Raw genomic sequence first — 12,554 nt, 5'->3', positions numbered from 1 at the left:
GCCCACATGACCAGGAAACATCTTCGGACAGTGCTGGCTCTTCAGCTTTGAAACGGAGATGAGCACCGCAACCCTAGAGTCGGATTCGACTGGCTTTCGAGCAAGGGAACCTTTACCTTTTTACTATAATATATATGAAGGAAAACACTGGGTCCATTCATGCTTCCCACTCGCTCATTGCTGGATCCAAGTAATAAGTTAAATTAGAAACGTGAAGGCCCAGGGTAGGATTCTCTTTTTTTTCTTTGAGTACTATGGTTTGTTTTTCATTTTTTCCAGTGAAGATTTTTATGAAAAGCAATCTATAGCTTAGAGAACAATGATTTCAGTGTATGCTGTGGACATATGCAATATTTTCAAGCAGAGATTTATGGGATTTATTTTGTCCACAAGTATGTTATCGGCGTGCTAATACGCTAATTCAATTTAATATCCAAAACGGCTTTTGTTTACCCCAAATTTTGTTTTCTATTTTTAACTCCCCTCCCTCAATCTCAGATAGCAAAACATTGAAGATACTTGTACTAAGGTAGTTCAAGTTGCAGCAGTTTTCTGCTCTCTCTGATACTGGGTACGCTTATAAGTTTCTTTGTAGAAAACTTTTCCATTTCATAAATAAGGCCATGTAGTATAATTTTATATGCTAATAAACGATACACTTTGTATCGAGAAAGAAATAAAACATGTTTCAGGTTGGCAAGAAAGCACTGCATATATTTTATTTTTCCCCTCATGGCTTCAAAATTTCTCTACAATGAATATTTGTGCAGTGACAAATCTGGTTCTTGTGTACGATTCTCAACAGCATGATAAAAAGTAGAGACATCACCCTGCCAACAAAAGTCCGCATGGTCAAAGCAATGGTATTCCCAGTAGTCATGTATGGCTGCGAGAGTTGGACTATAAGGAAGGCCGAGCGACGAAGATTAGATTCTTTTGAACTGTGGTGCTGGAGAAGACTCTTGAGAGTCCCTTGGACTGCAAGGAGATCAAATCAGTCAATCCTAAAAGAAATGAACCCTGACTGTTCCCTGGAAGGCCAGATACTGAAGCTCAAATACTTTGGCCCCCAAATGATAAGGGAGCACTCACTGGAGAAGACCCTGATGCTGGGAAAGACTGAAGGTCAAAGAAGAAGGGGATGGCAAAGGATAAGATGGTTAGACAGTGTTATCGATGCAACCAACATGAAATTAAGCAAACTCCGGAACATGACGGAAGACAGGAGGGCCTGGTGTGATGTGGTCCATGGGGTCACGAAGAGTCGGACTCGACTATGCAACTGAACAACAACAAGAAATGTTTTCGGAATCTGCTAACAGAGTCTGAATTTTTTGTTACCATGTTTCCCCAAAAATAAGATGCTGTCTTATATTTATTTTTTCTCAAGAAGACACACTAGGGCTTATACCACAAATGCATAGAAATCCTGCTAGGGCTTATTTTTTGGGTAGGTCTTATTTTCGGGGAAACAGGGTAGTTGCCCCAGGAGACAGTGACCTCCCTAGAAACCTTCTCCCAACACAACCATTCCATAAAAGAAAGGTCAACGTGAAGGGCCTTCTTCATCCACGGAGAGTCAACACCAGAGCAGATATTTTATAGGTGAAAAGTTCTTGTCTTACTGTGAGACTTTCTGACACAGTTTTTCACAAGACAACTGATACAGGCGGGCAGCCGGGTCAAGTCTTTCCAGTTGTGTCAGAAGCTAGAATAAGGATGCTGAAGGTACTGGGTTGGATCTGGACTAGATTTTCCACCAATGGAAGGGGGTGTGGTCATTTCCACCCAATCCTCCATCCCGCTGCAGAACCCCCCCCCCCGTTTGCCTCTTATACGGTTCTTGAGGGTCTTCCTCTTGTCCCCCAGGATCACCATTTTGGAGAGATCAGTAGACTGCGGAGGGGGGGGGGAATTCTGCGCCACCAACAGAAGTGCCGGGCAGAAGCAAAAATTTAATTTGGATCCAGCCCATTTTCAACTAATTTTAGTTGTCCAGTTATAAAATATAGCTGCTTAATCATCTAGGAGCTGCATTTCTGTGCAGCTTTGCTAATCTTCCTGGTACAGAAAGCCTTCCTCTGGCAGAAAAGGTGCCTTCTGCCCTGTGACAGAGAAAGGCTCAGCCAACTAGAGGAATGAGTTCATAGACTCCAACCAGTGTTCCCTCTAAGCTGCATTTAGTGTGAGCTAGCTCACAATTTTTTAGCCTTCGGCTCACACATTTTTGTCTTAGCTCAGGAAGGATGGCTGCAGAGCAAACTGATTTATGCAGTAGCCAAACCGCTCCCTCACAACTTTAATGCCAGGAGCTCACAAAGTAGAATTTTTGCTCACAAGACTCCACAGCCTAGAGGGAGCACTGGTTCCAACCCAGGTACTTGTTTTCGGCTTGTGGACAGACAGGTCTCTTCGATCACTATAGGGGACATGCTACAAACACCTTTTACATACATACTGTCCAAAATACTCTTTATTTTTGTCTCACGGTTGCACAGAGGGCGCTGGGGAAATTTTTGGAGAGGCTCTGCAATTGGTATTTGTGCCAGACTCAGGTGGGTAGCTGTGTTGGGTCTGAAGCGGCAGAACAAAGTTGGAGTCCAGTGGCACCTTGAAGACCAACAAAGTTTCGTTCAAGGTATAAGCTTTTGTGTGCATGCGCAAGTTTTATTCTGGAGGTTGGTCCTCAAGGTGCCACGGGAGTCAAACTTGTTCGGGTATTTGTGCTGTGATATCTGACCACCAGGTGTCACTGCTGCAATACTTGAAGAGACACACTTTAGCCCAGTCAGGCTCTAAATGCGGGATTTGGAAAGAGTTATATTATTTCCCTATTAAACAATGTTGTGCATCTGTGGCCCATGAAAGAACCACCATGAATTAAAATGGTCGATGGCACCGAATTCTGAGACAAAGGACAGAGCTCCTGGATTTTATTCTTAAAGAGAGACGTATCAAAGGATGCCCAACTTGTCAAACTTATGCATGCTTGTCACAAGCCGAACAGTACAAGGTGTCTGAATCAGTGTTCCCTCTAAGCTGAGTTAGTGTGAGCTAGCTCACAGTTTTTTAGCCTCCAGCTCACACATTTTTCTCTTAGCTCAGGAAGGAGGGCTCCAGAGCAAACTAATTTATGCAGTAGCCAAATCACCTGCTCACAACTTTAATGCCGGTAGTTCAAAAAGTAGAATTTTTGCTCACAGGACTCTACAGCTTAGAGGGAACATGAATGCAGTCTTACTCTTTCTGTTAAGCTAAAAGGGCGCTTGTTAAAGTTGCCCTTATGGCTGGAATAAGGGTGGTTAAAGATATTATGAACTAACTTTAATGTTAAAATTGGGCAACTTGATGATTCCAGATGGGTATCGGGACTTTTCAAGGTACCATAACTGAAACAAGCCATAGGTAGATAGAAATTTCTCTCTTTAAAGAAAACAATTGCCCAAATGAAATTAAAAGAGATATTTCACATTAAGGGAGATGCGACTGCAATGAACAAAAAGCTTCCCTGATCTATGAGGGTGAATCAGACATCAGTAAACGAATGCTGCTTCCCCTCCCAAGCAGGCAGACCCACGCTTACAAAGAATGAGATGACCGTACAAGTACATACACAGTTCAACGTTTTCTTTCCCCAGAAAAAGAATTTATAAATATTTCACTGGTATCCTAAGTTTCCCGCGTGCACCCGCAACCTCAAGACAAACATCTTACCAGACTCCCCCGCACTGAAGTGATCTAACGGATTCCCTTCTGCGTCTGGGTTCAGGATTACCATTTCAAACTGAACGTCCTCCAAGTCAGAATGCTCATAATTCTCCACGCAGGTGAACTTGTCGACGTAGAACACGTACCACGTGTCTGGATATGGAATCTGGGACACCGTCAGATTTTGTTCCGTGCTGTTCATGTTCACTTCGAGAGAAACAGACCGAAATCGGCAAATCAAAACAGCTGCTTCGATAAAAATGTCCAGTTATAGGCTAGGAAAAGGCAAGAAACCTCTGAGCTAGGGCCTAAAGAGCTATGCATATTTCCTGCCATGAGTACATACAACAGAGAGCTGTGGCCAGTCCTAGATCACACATTTATCACACATGCATTCTTCGAAATGTAGGTACAAACCTATTACATTCCAAAGATTGTGCACACATCTTAAGAACCACAGTGCGCAATTTCAATTTAAGTACCTAGTGGCTCTGTTTGGACAATGGTAGCAAATTGTGGCTTGCCACTGGGTAACAGTATGCTCCCTCCTTTTCTTGTGTGCAGTATGGTCATCGTTTCCAGGTTTGTGACAAACCACAGTTTGAGTCCAGTGGCACCTTTAAGACCAACGAAGCTTAATTTTGGGTATAAGCTTTTGTGTTCATGGTTGTAAAGGTGCCACTGGAGTCAAACTTTGTTCTATGGCTTCAGACAGACAAGGCTACCCACGTGAATCAAACCACAGTTTGCCATTATAACCAAGGAGCGAGCCATCGCTTGTCCTTTGGATTCTCTGGATTGGCTACGGTATTGTCTGAACGGACCAAGGTACAGTCCCCAGTTTTTAAAGGGAATTAAGAAGTAAAATTGTGTTTTTAATTAGGATTGCCTGTATCGTGACCATCACAGACTAGGAGAGACTGGATTTATACCCTGCCTGTGAATGTCGCCAGTTTGGTGTAGTGGTTATGAGCACGGACTCTAATCTGGGAGAACCGGGTTTGATTCCCCACTCCTTCACACGCAGCTGCTGGTGTGACCTTGGGTCAGTCAGAGTTCTCTCGAGAGCAATCTCAGCCCCACCTAAGGTGTCTGCTGTTGGGAGGGGAAGGGAAAGGAGATTGTAAACCACTCTGAGACTCCTTCGGGTAGTGAAGGGTGGGGTATAAATCCAATCTCTTCTTCTGTAATTTGACATAGCTGACAAAGTAAACTTTGGCTCACAGAAGTTTATACCCTGCACAATTTTGCTTGGTCTTGAAGGTACTATTGGACTCCCATTTTCTACCGTTTCAGGAACTGAATGCAAGTGGATCTTTATCATTATACACAGCAAATATCTGTGTGCCATAAGGGATGTTACACACTCATGACTTTAAGAGAAATCTTGGAGACAAGTTGAGACACAAATCTTGTGTTTGTGTGTAAAGTGCCGACTTATGGCGACCCCAGCAAGGGACTTCCAAGGCAAGTGATCAAGTTCTCCTCCTCCTCCTGCCTATAATATGCAGCTAAGAGATCACAACATTGCCAATGGAAGGTCACTTCTGAACACAATCACTAACTATGGAACACTGTCCAGCATCGTCTCGGGAAAGATGTGGGTGCCGTGCGTGCGTCAAAGGGCAACAAGAGGGCGTTCTATGGAGGAAAGAAGCTGAGGTTTTAAGCTCACGTGTTGATCTATTTGTGCATTTAAACGAGACACACATCCCCAAACTCACTTATCAATGGAGCCTTGGACAGTTTTTCTGTGCAGCTGTAACCCGGGGGGCTTCCTTGCAGCTTCTGCCATTCTTGGGCTTGAAACAGGTGAAGCCGGGCTTCCTTTCCAATAGCTGTGGCTACGTTGTGGATTCTGACATACAGAAGAGCACAATCACCTTGATATTTAAAAAGAAGTCACATTCTATTACACAGATAAGGCAGGAATAAAGGAGATGTATCATCTACATGTCTGCTAACGCTGGCAAGTAGTCACTTAACGTAAAACTGCTGCCAGATCTTCAGCATTCCAGTGATACCTGCTCTTATTTATTTATTTATTTATTATTTTTCCACATTTGTATCCCGCCCTCCCCAATGGGCTCAGGGCGGCTCACAAGGGCAAGGTAATCAGCCGTGCCACAAATAAACATCTAAAACATAATAAAAACAACAAACACTTAAAAACAACAACGGTGCTCAGTCACTGATATCATAATCCAGGATGGAATCAACAGAGTTCCAGGTGATAGTCCCATGAATGGCGACAGCTTGTCAGATCTTCTTTACATATTCCAGGATCCTCATCAGGGCCTCGTCCGTGCATCCTTAAGATACCGTGATGGTGGTGGTATAGTGGGGCGGCGGCTCCTACTCAAAGGCCTGGCGGAAGAGCTCCGTCTTGCAGGCCCTGGGGAACTGCATAAGGTCCCGCAGGGCCTGGATCTCCCACAGGAGCTCGTTCCACCAGGTAGGAGCCGCCACCGAAAAAGCCCTGGTCGCAGCTAATTTGTTGTCGTTGGGGCCCGGGATGACCAGCAAGTTTTGGGCCCCCGATATCATCTTATAAACAACTTTACGAAAACAGAAAATAGTCTGGAGTGGAGACAAAGTTTGATACATTTATGAAAAGGGTTTCCAGATGTTCTATTGTCAAAGAAATGTCTGATCTGAATGGAAGAGCTGACTCAAAAGAACCTTTAGCATTACCTAGGGAATCTATCCTCCTCACCGCTGTCTGCTCTCTCCTGCAAAACGGGATACGCTCGAGCAGTAGTGTCTGAGAATGCGCTAAAAGAAATAGGGGTGTGGGAGGCTTAATTTTTTTGAAAAGAGACCCTGTTGCTATTGTGTCTATCCTAAAGAAAAATTAAAGACAGCAAGCCCTCGGGGATAAATGCTCAAATCTAGGATCCCCTTAATACATTGCACTGGTGTTTTTAATTCTTTGGAAACCACCTTGAATCCTTTTTAGGAGAATGGCAGGACAGAAGTGTGTTAAATAAACAAACATGTACTATGATAGGGGTATCAGATGTCCCTTTCTTTAGTCCCATGAGATTCAACCCATGGGTTGGGAGCCTCAGGTGCTTCCTTATACAGCCACTTCTTCTATTTGGAAGGACCTACTGGTAGTGAGTATGCAGACAGCAACCCATGGCTCTCTTTGCTCACACACACTGTAATAAGGAGGAGTACGTCAAGGCCAGATGATCCCTGAGATTCCTCCAAGGGCTAGTTCTCCTAGGCATGTTCCTCATCATGATATCCCACCTTGTGCCTAGAGATGTAAAATTTCCGAAAATTTTGAAGCTCGGGAAAACTTGTTTCCTCCCCCCGTTTTTTTCCGGGAAAACCCGGAAAGTTTCTGAAAAATTGAATTTTTTTCTTTTCCAGATTGAAAGTCATTCTGTTACTTTAGGAACATAAAATATGACTATGGACATTTTTACTTGGCACGAAATTATCACACCTAGCATATTAAAACTATAGTGTAGCCAAACAATTATTACAAACAGAATACCCACCCACATGCAAAAACAAAACTGAAACCTTTTTCTTTTCTTGTAACAATAGCACCTCCTAAAGGAAGAAATGCATTTTGTACTTGCATTGGAGAGTTCAGTTTGTAACCTGTCTAGTATTTGGATGGGAGAAAGTCCAGGGTTGCTGCCCAGAGGCAGGCAGTGGCCAACCACCTCTGTCCCTCTCTTGACTTGAAAATCCTATGACGTCACCATAAAGTCAGCTGCGACCTGACGGCACTTTCCAGCACCCCCCATAGCTTTGACTAACTGTGCCGACTGATGCACATTTGCTCCATTTGCACATCTGATTTCAATGGGCTTTGATCGCAGCCGATCCATACAGGGCTGGCACCAGTGTTCCCTCTAAGCTGAGAGTTAGTGTGAGCTAGCTCACAGTTTTTCAGCTTCTGGCTCACACATTTTTATCTTAGCTCAGGAAGGGATGGCTCCAGAGCAAACTAATTTATGTAGTAGCTAAATCTCTCGCTCACAACTCTAATGCCAGTAGCTCACAAAGTAGAATTTTTGCTCACAAGACTACACAGCTTAGACAGAGCACTGGTTGGCACTGTATCTCCCGGATCAAACCTAACCCATTTCATGCCCAGCATTAACTACCTTAACGGAACTAGTGATGCTGTATTTTCCATGATAAGATCTGGATTTTCCACAATTGCATTTCATCCTGTATTCCCTACATTTCATGGACCCTCCATGTTTCTGTAGCCATATTTTTAATATCTCCGACAAAAGATGACTGCCTAATGAGGACCCACCTGCTTTGCATCTGAAGAAGGAAGCAAGAAATTTATGCTGGAATAATATCTTGATTATTCCCCCAGATATCTTAGTCAAGCTGCATGAAATTACTATGTAGTACTAGATGCAGTGATAAAGCCTTTAATTCCACATGGGGCAGCAAAATAAAACAGGAGTCCACCGAGACTAACAAAACATGCTGGCCTTCTTAGTTTTTAAGGTATGATAAAATAAAACAGGAGTCAAGTGGAGCCTTAAAAACACACAACATGTATTCCATCACACGCTTTCCTTCATCAGATGCATTAGGCAGTCATCCATTAAGTGGATATTGACCGAAGAGCCATAAATCTGTGCAGAAGGGACCATAAAACCCGATGATCAAAGAAAGCGAAAGCCACCATGTTGTAGGCAATTCACAGCGACCCTGTAGGGTTTTAAGGCAAGAGATTGTACAGAGGTGGTTTGCCACTGCCTGCTACTGTGTAGCAACCCTTGACTTTCATCCAACTGCTTCTGAGATCTGACTGAGATCAGGGAGCCAGTTTAAAACCAGATCCAATCAAAAGTGCATGTAAATTCTCGAATGTTTAGTACGCAGGCAAAGCAGGGTCAGTGTAAAGTCAGATCTAGAAAAGTGTCACTGAAATATGACTTTGCTATGGGGCCCCTCGGCCCGGCCCTGCTGTCTACCTTTCTTTCCCCACCCGCCCACCCACTCACCCTACCTTTCTAGGGGCCCATTGTCTCCGGTCTCCGGCCACAATGGGCTTTGCTCCCTAGTCTTGGATATAAAACACAAGACAAGGAATAAAAGACACATGATGCAAGAAATCCTGAACTGAAGCTCACATCTTCTAAAAATAAAAGCCATCTTGGGTATGTGAGCTGGCTCAGGAAAGAAGTGCTTGGTAAGAAGATTTTAGATTGTTTTAATGTATTTCATATGAACTCATTATACAGTGCTCTGAGCCGATTTGCAGGGACGGTGGTATAGAAGCTTAATAAAACAAACAAACAAAGATTTTAACCTGTTTTGCCTGTGCTGCTTTCCCAGCCAAAGTCACTTACAAACATAATCTGCATCTAGCATTTGCTCTGCTGTTTTACCAAACCCACGTTGGAACAGAAATTCCCCTCTAAGTTGCAGGGAGCCAGTTTTTTCTTTGATCATCGGATTTTATCGTACCCTCTACATCGCATGCCGCTTTCACTTCCTTCGATCATTGGGTCTTCATGATACCTTCTGCATAGACTTATGGCCATTTTATGGCCGTTCAGGGGTGACTTTGCAGTCAATACAGCGTTGGCCCAGACTATCTGAAGTAGTTTGAGCTACACCTTTTCCTCTGTGGGCGATTCTGCACCTGGCATTCGCTCCACATTTTCTCGACGTAACTCAGCTTAGAGGGAACACTGTCTGGGATCCGACTGAGATCAGGGAGCCAGTTTAAAACCAGATCCAATCAAAAGTGCATGTAGTCAATTCTCAACTGTTTAGTACGCAGGCAAAGCAGGGTCAGTGTAAAGTCAGATCTAGAAAAGTGTCACTGAAATATGATAAGCAGATCCAAAGAAAAAACACAGGGGCATAGCATAGCTAACCAACATTTGCAGGAGGGGGGATAGGTTAAGCTGTTAGCATTTGTAATGATCGAGAAAAGTCCTTATCGAGGTCCGGCAAGGAAACAGCCCTGAATTCCCTGATGAATGCTGATTCAGCAATTTCCCCATTGGATTCTTCCTTTGAAGTTCTTTTTGTAGGAGAACAGTGACTTTCATATCAGCCACAGAAAGACCTGGAAGGGACTGTCTACAAGAACCCTGGTCTCTTTCTGCAGCAACAGACTGACAGTGGTACCCCTGAGGAATGGAGGGGGGGAACTGGGGCCATGAAGCCAGCGGCTCTTGCACCCGAGTAGACATGTCTGGCGGGGAGGCGGGGGGGACGGACGACAAGGGTGGGATACTGCATTGGCTTTTCCCTCCGTTGTTTTAGCAAACCCACGTTGGAACAGAAATTCCCCTCTAAGTTGCATACTACTTTCACTTTCTTTGATCATCGGATTTTATCGTACCCTCTACATCGCATGCCGCTTTCACTTCCTTCGATCATTGGGTCTTCATGATACCTTCTGCATAGATCTATGGCCATTTTATGGCCGTTCAGGGGTGAGTTTGCAGTCAATACAGCGTTGGCCCAGACTATCTGAAGTAGTTTGAGCTACACCTTTTCCTCTGTGGGCGATTCTGCACCTGGCATTCGCTCCACATTTTCTCGACGTGGAGGGGAAAGTGCAGCCCAAAACCACATTCAAATACCCCCCGGGGTGTGTGTGTGTGTCAACGCCTTACTGACTGCAAAGTCACCCCCGAAGAGGCATAAATCTGTGCCGAAGGGACCATAAAACCCGATGATCAAAGAAAGCGGAGTGTGGAGGCGACCATAAAATCCGACGCTCAAAGGCAGTGAAAGCAGCATGCAATGCAATGCCATTTCTGTTCCACGGTGGGTTTGCTGAAACAAGGGAGGGAAAAGCCAACGCCGAGCCAGCCAGGGCGGAGGGAACGTGGAGCGAATGCCAGACGCTGCTGCAGAGCCAGCCAGAACCCCCTTCGCCTCTTCCGAGGCCCTTACCATGGAACTGGAACTGCGCCACCGCCTGCCCGGTCCTGGCGGCGGCGGCGGCGGCTGCGCTGGAGAAGCCCCCTTGGATGGTCTTCGCTTGGGCTCCGCGGAGCCAGGCGCAGGTGCTGCCCCACAGGGCCAGGCGGGCGACCCACAGAAGCCGCTCCGGCCGCCCCATCCCTACCACGTCCACAGCTCGGCCGACGGAGGGGAACGAAGGGGCAACCAATGGGAAGGGCGCTGGGGGTTGACGTCCAGCCAATGGGCGCCTTCGGAAAGACGGTGGGCGGGGTTTTAGTAAGGCGGGACTAGGCAGAGGGAGCCGAAACGCACCTTAGCCCGGTTCGCCGCGCGGAGGCCGTTATTCCAATCGGCGTGACGTGCCCGTTGCTAGGGGAGGGACCGGTCAACGACAGAGGCGGGGCGTGGAAAGTCGTGCGGAGGGGGGGAGGGACAAGTCGTGACGTTATTGCTTCCCTCAGGTACAAGAGAAAGAGGGTGAGCAAAGAGGTAAGAAAGTTGCTTTACGAAAACGTAGACTTCCGGTTCCCGTTAGACGTCTCCGGCGAGAGTGCGCAGAAATTAACGCAAAACATTTCAGCTCCTGAAGTCGCATGTGTTTGCAGCAGTCGAGACGCCTGCAGTCAGCTATTGTAAGCCGCCCTGTAAGCCAGTGGGAAAGTCGGTGTGTAAGTCGGTTTTTAAAATCGACGGCTTTAATGATAAAATCTTGTTACCTCTGAAAAGGGTAGCTGTTTCGTTGGTGACTGCGAGACTGAAGCGCCGTTTCAGTGACAGATGAAGAAATCAGCTCCTCCTCCTGCCCCGTCTCCAAGGGGCAGGTTTGACTGGTGCAATCCTAGGCTGAGATTTACTGTGCACACCGCAATCATTACAGTAGTCCGGGGTAGTGGAGTCCCGACTCCCAGGAGTGAGCCGTGTGACTCAGGAGAGCTGAGACCCTGCCCCAAAGTTGGTTAGTCTTTAAAGTGCTCCTGGACTCTTGCGCTTTTCTACTGCTCCGGACAGACCAGCGCGGCTACCCGCCTTGATCTATCTCAGTCCCAGCCTTGTGCACCTCGCCTCTTAAATAAATAGGGAGGGAATTGTGTGCACAGGCACACCTGTGTTGGTGCTGGCCGTGTTGGGGAAAATGAACCCAAGAAACCTAAATGGAAATTTGGCATCACTGTCCAACAGTAATACACACACAAACCTATGTGCAATGCTCCCTCTAAGCTGTGGAGTCCTGTGGGCAAAAATTCTACTTTCTGAGCTATTGGCACTAAAGTTGTGAGTAGGCGATTTGGCTTACTGCATAAATTAGTCTGCTCTGGAGCCCTCCATCCTGAGCTAAGACAAAAACGTGTGAGCCGGAGGCTAAAACAACTGTGAGCTAGCTCACACTAACTCAGTTTAGAGGGAACACTGCCTATGTGAGAACGTGGAAGAATTCAGGGATGCCACCAGCCTCCAGGTGTGCCCTGGGGAACCCCCCGGGGGTTACAGCTCCTCCCCAGACTACAGAGATCCGTTCCCTTGGAGAAAATGGATCCTTTGGCGGGTGGACTCGATGACACTGTCCCCCACCGAGGTCCCTGACCTTTTCAGGCTCCGTCCCCAAATCTCCAGGTGATTCCCTACCCTACCTATCTGGCAACTTCATCTCCCCATCCCCCGGCGAGCCGATGGGAGTTCTCATCGAGCTTCTCCTGCACGTCGGACGGACGATTCGAAAGTGCCACTACCGAGGTCGGTCCTTTCCTTTATATAACTTTCGCCTTTTTTTTGGGCTGAGTCCTGCCACCCACTCCCAGTCCTCTCCCCCTTGCCCGCCCCGCGGCGGCAACGGGGAACCGGAAGTCGCGCGCGGGAGCCATGAAGGCTGCAGCCATAGACCCCTCCCCCCCCCCCCCCCGGGGCTCCTTCCGCGGGGGGGGGGAGGC

General features: G+C 46.5%; 2 protein-coding genes across 2 annotated transcripts in view; one reads left to right on the top strand and one right to left on the bottom strand.

Annotated features, from left to right (window-relative positions):
* GPR180 (G protein-coupled receptor 180) overlaps positions 1 to 10,787 on the bottom strand; it is a 31,930-nt gene extending 21,143 nt beyond the window's left edge. The window contains exons 1-3 of the mRNA XM_015421016.1: positions 10,618 to 10,787; positions 5,433 to 5,591; positions 3,715 to 3,915 (exon numbers count right to left, since the gene is read on the bottom strand). Of these exons, the coding sequence (XP_015276502.1) occupies positions 3,715 to 3,915; positions 5,433 to 5,591; positions 10,618 to 10,786 (529 nt within the window). The 5' untranslated portion in view covers position 10,787. The remainder of the gene's footprint in view (positions 1 to 3,714; positions 3,916 to 5,432; positions 5,592 to 10,617) is intronic.
* A 1,509-nt stretch (positions 10,788 to 12,296) lies between these two features.
* Positions 12,297 to 12,554, top strand: part of TGDS (TDP-glucose 4,6-dehydratase) — a 23,254-nt gene continuing 22,996 nt past the window's right edge. The window contains exon 1 of the mRNA XM_015421015.1: positions 12,297 to 12,360. Coding sequence (XP_015276501.1) covers positions 12,297 to 12,360 — 64 coding nt within the window. The remainder of the gene's footprint in view (positions 12,361 to 12,554) is intronic.

Source organism: Gekko japonicus, unplaced genomic scaffold, assembly GCF_001447785.1.
Source record: "Gekko japonicus isolate JY-2015 unplaced genomic scaffold, Gekko_japonicus_V1.1 scaffold3890, whole genome shotgun sequence".
Lineage (NCBI taxonomy): Eukaryota > Metazoa > Chordata > Lepidosauria > Squamata > Gekkonidae > Gekko > Gekko japonicus.
This window is presented reverse-complemented; position numbering and strand designations above follow the sequence as displayed.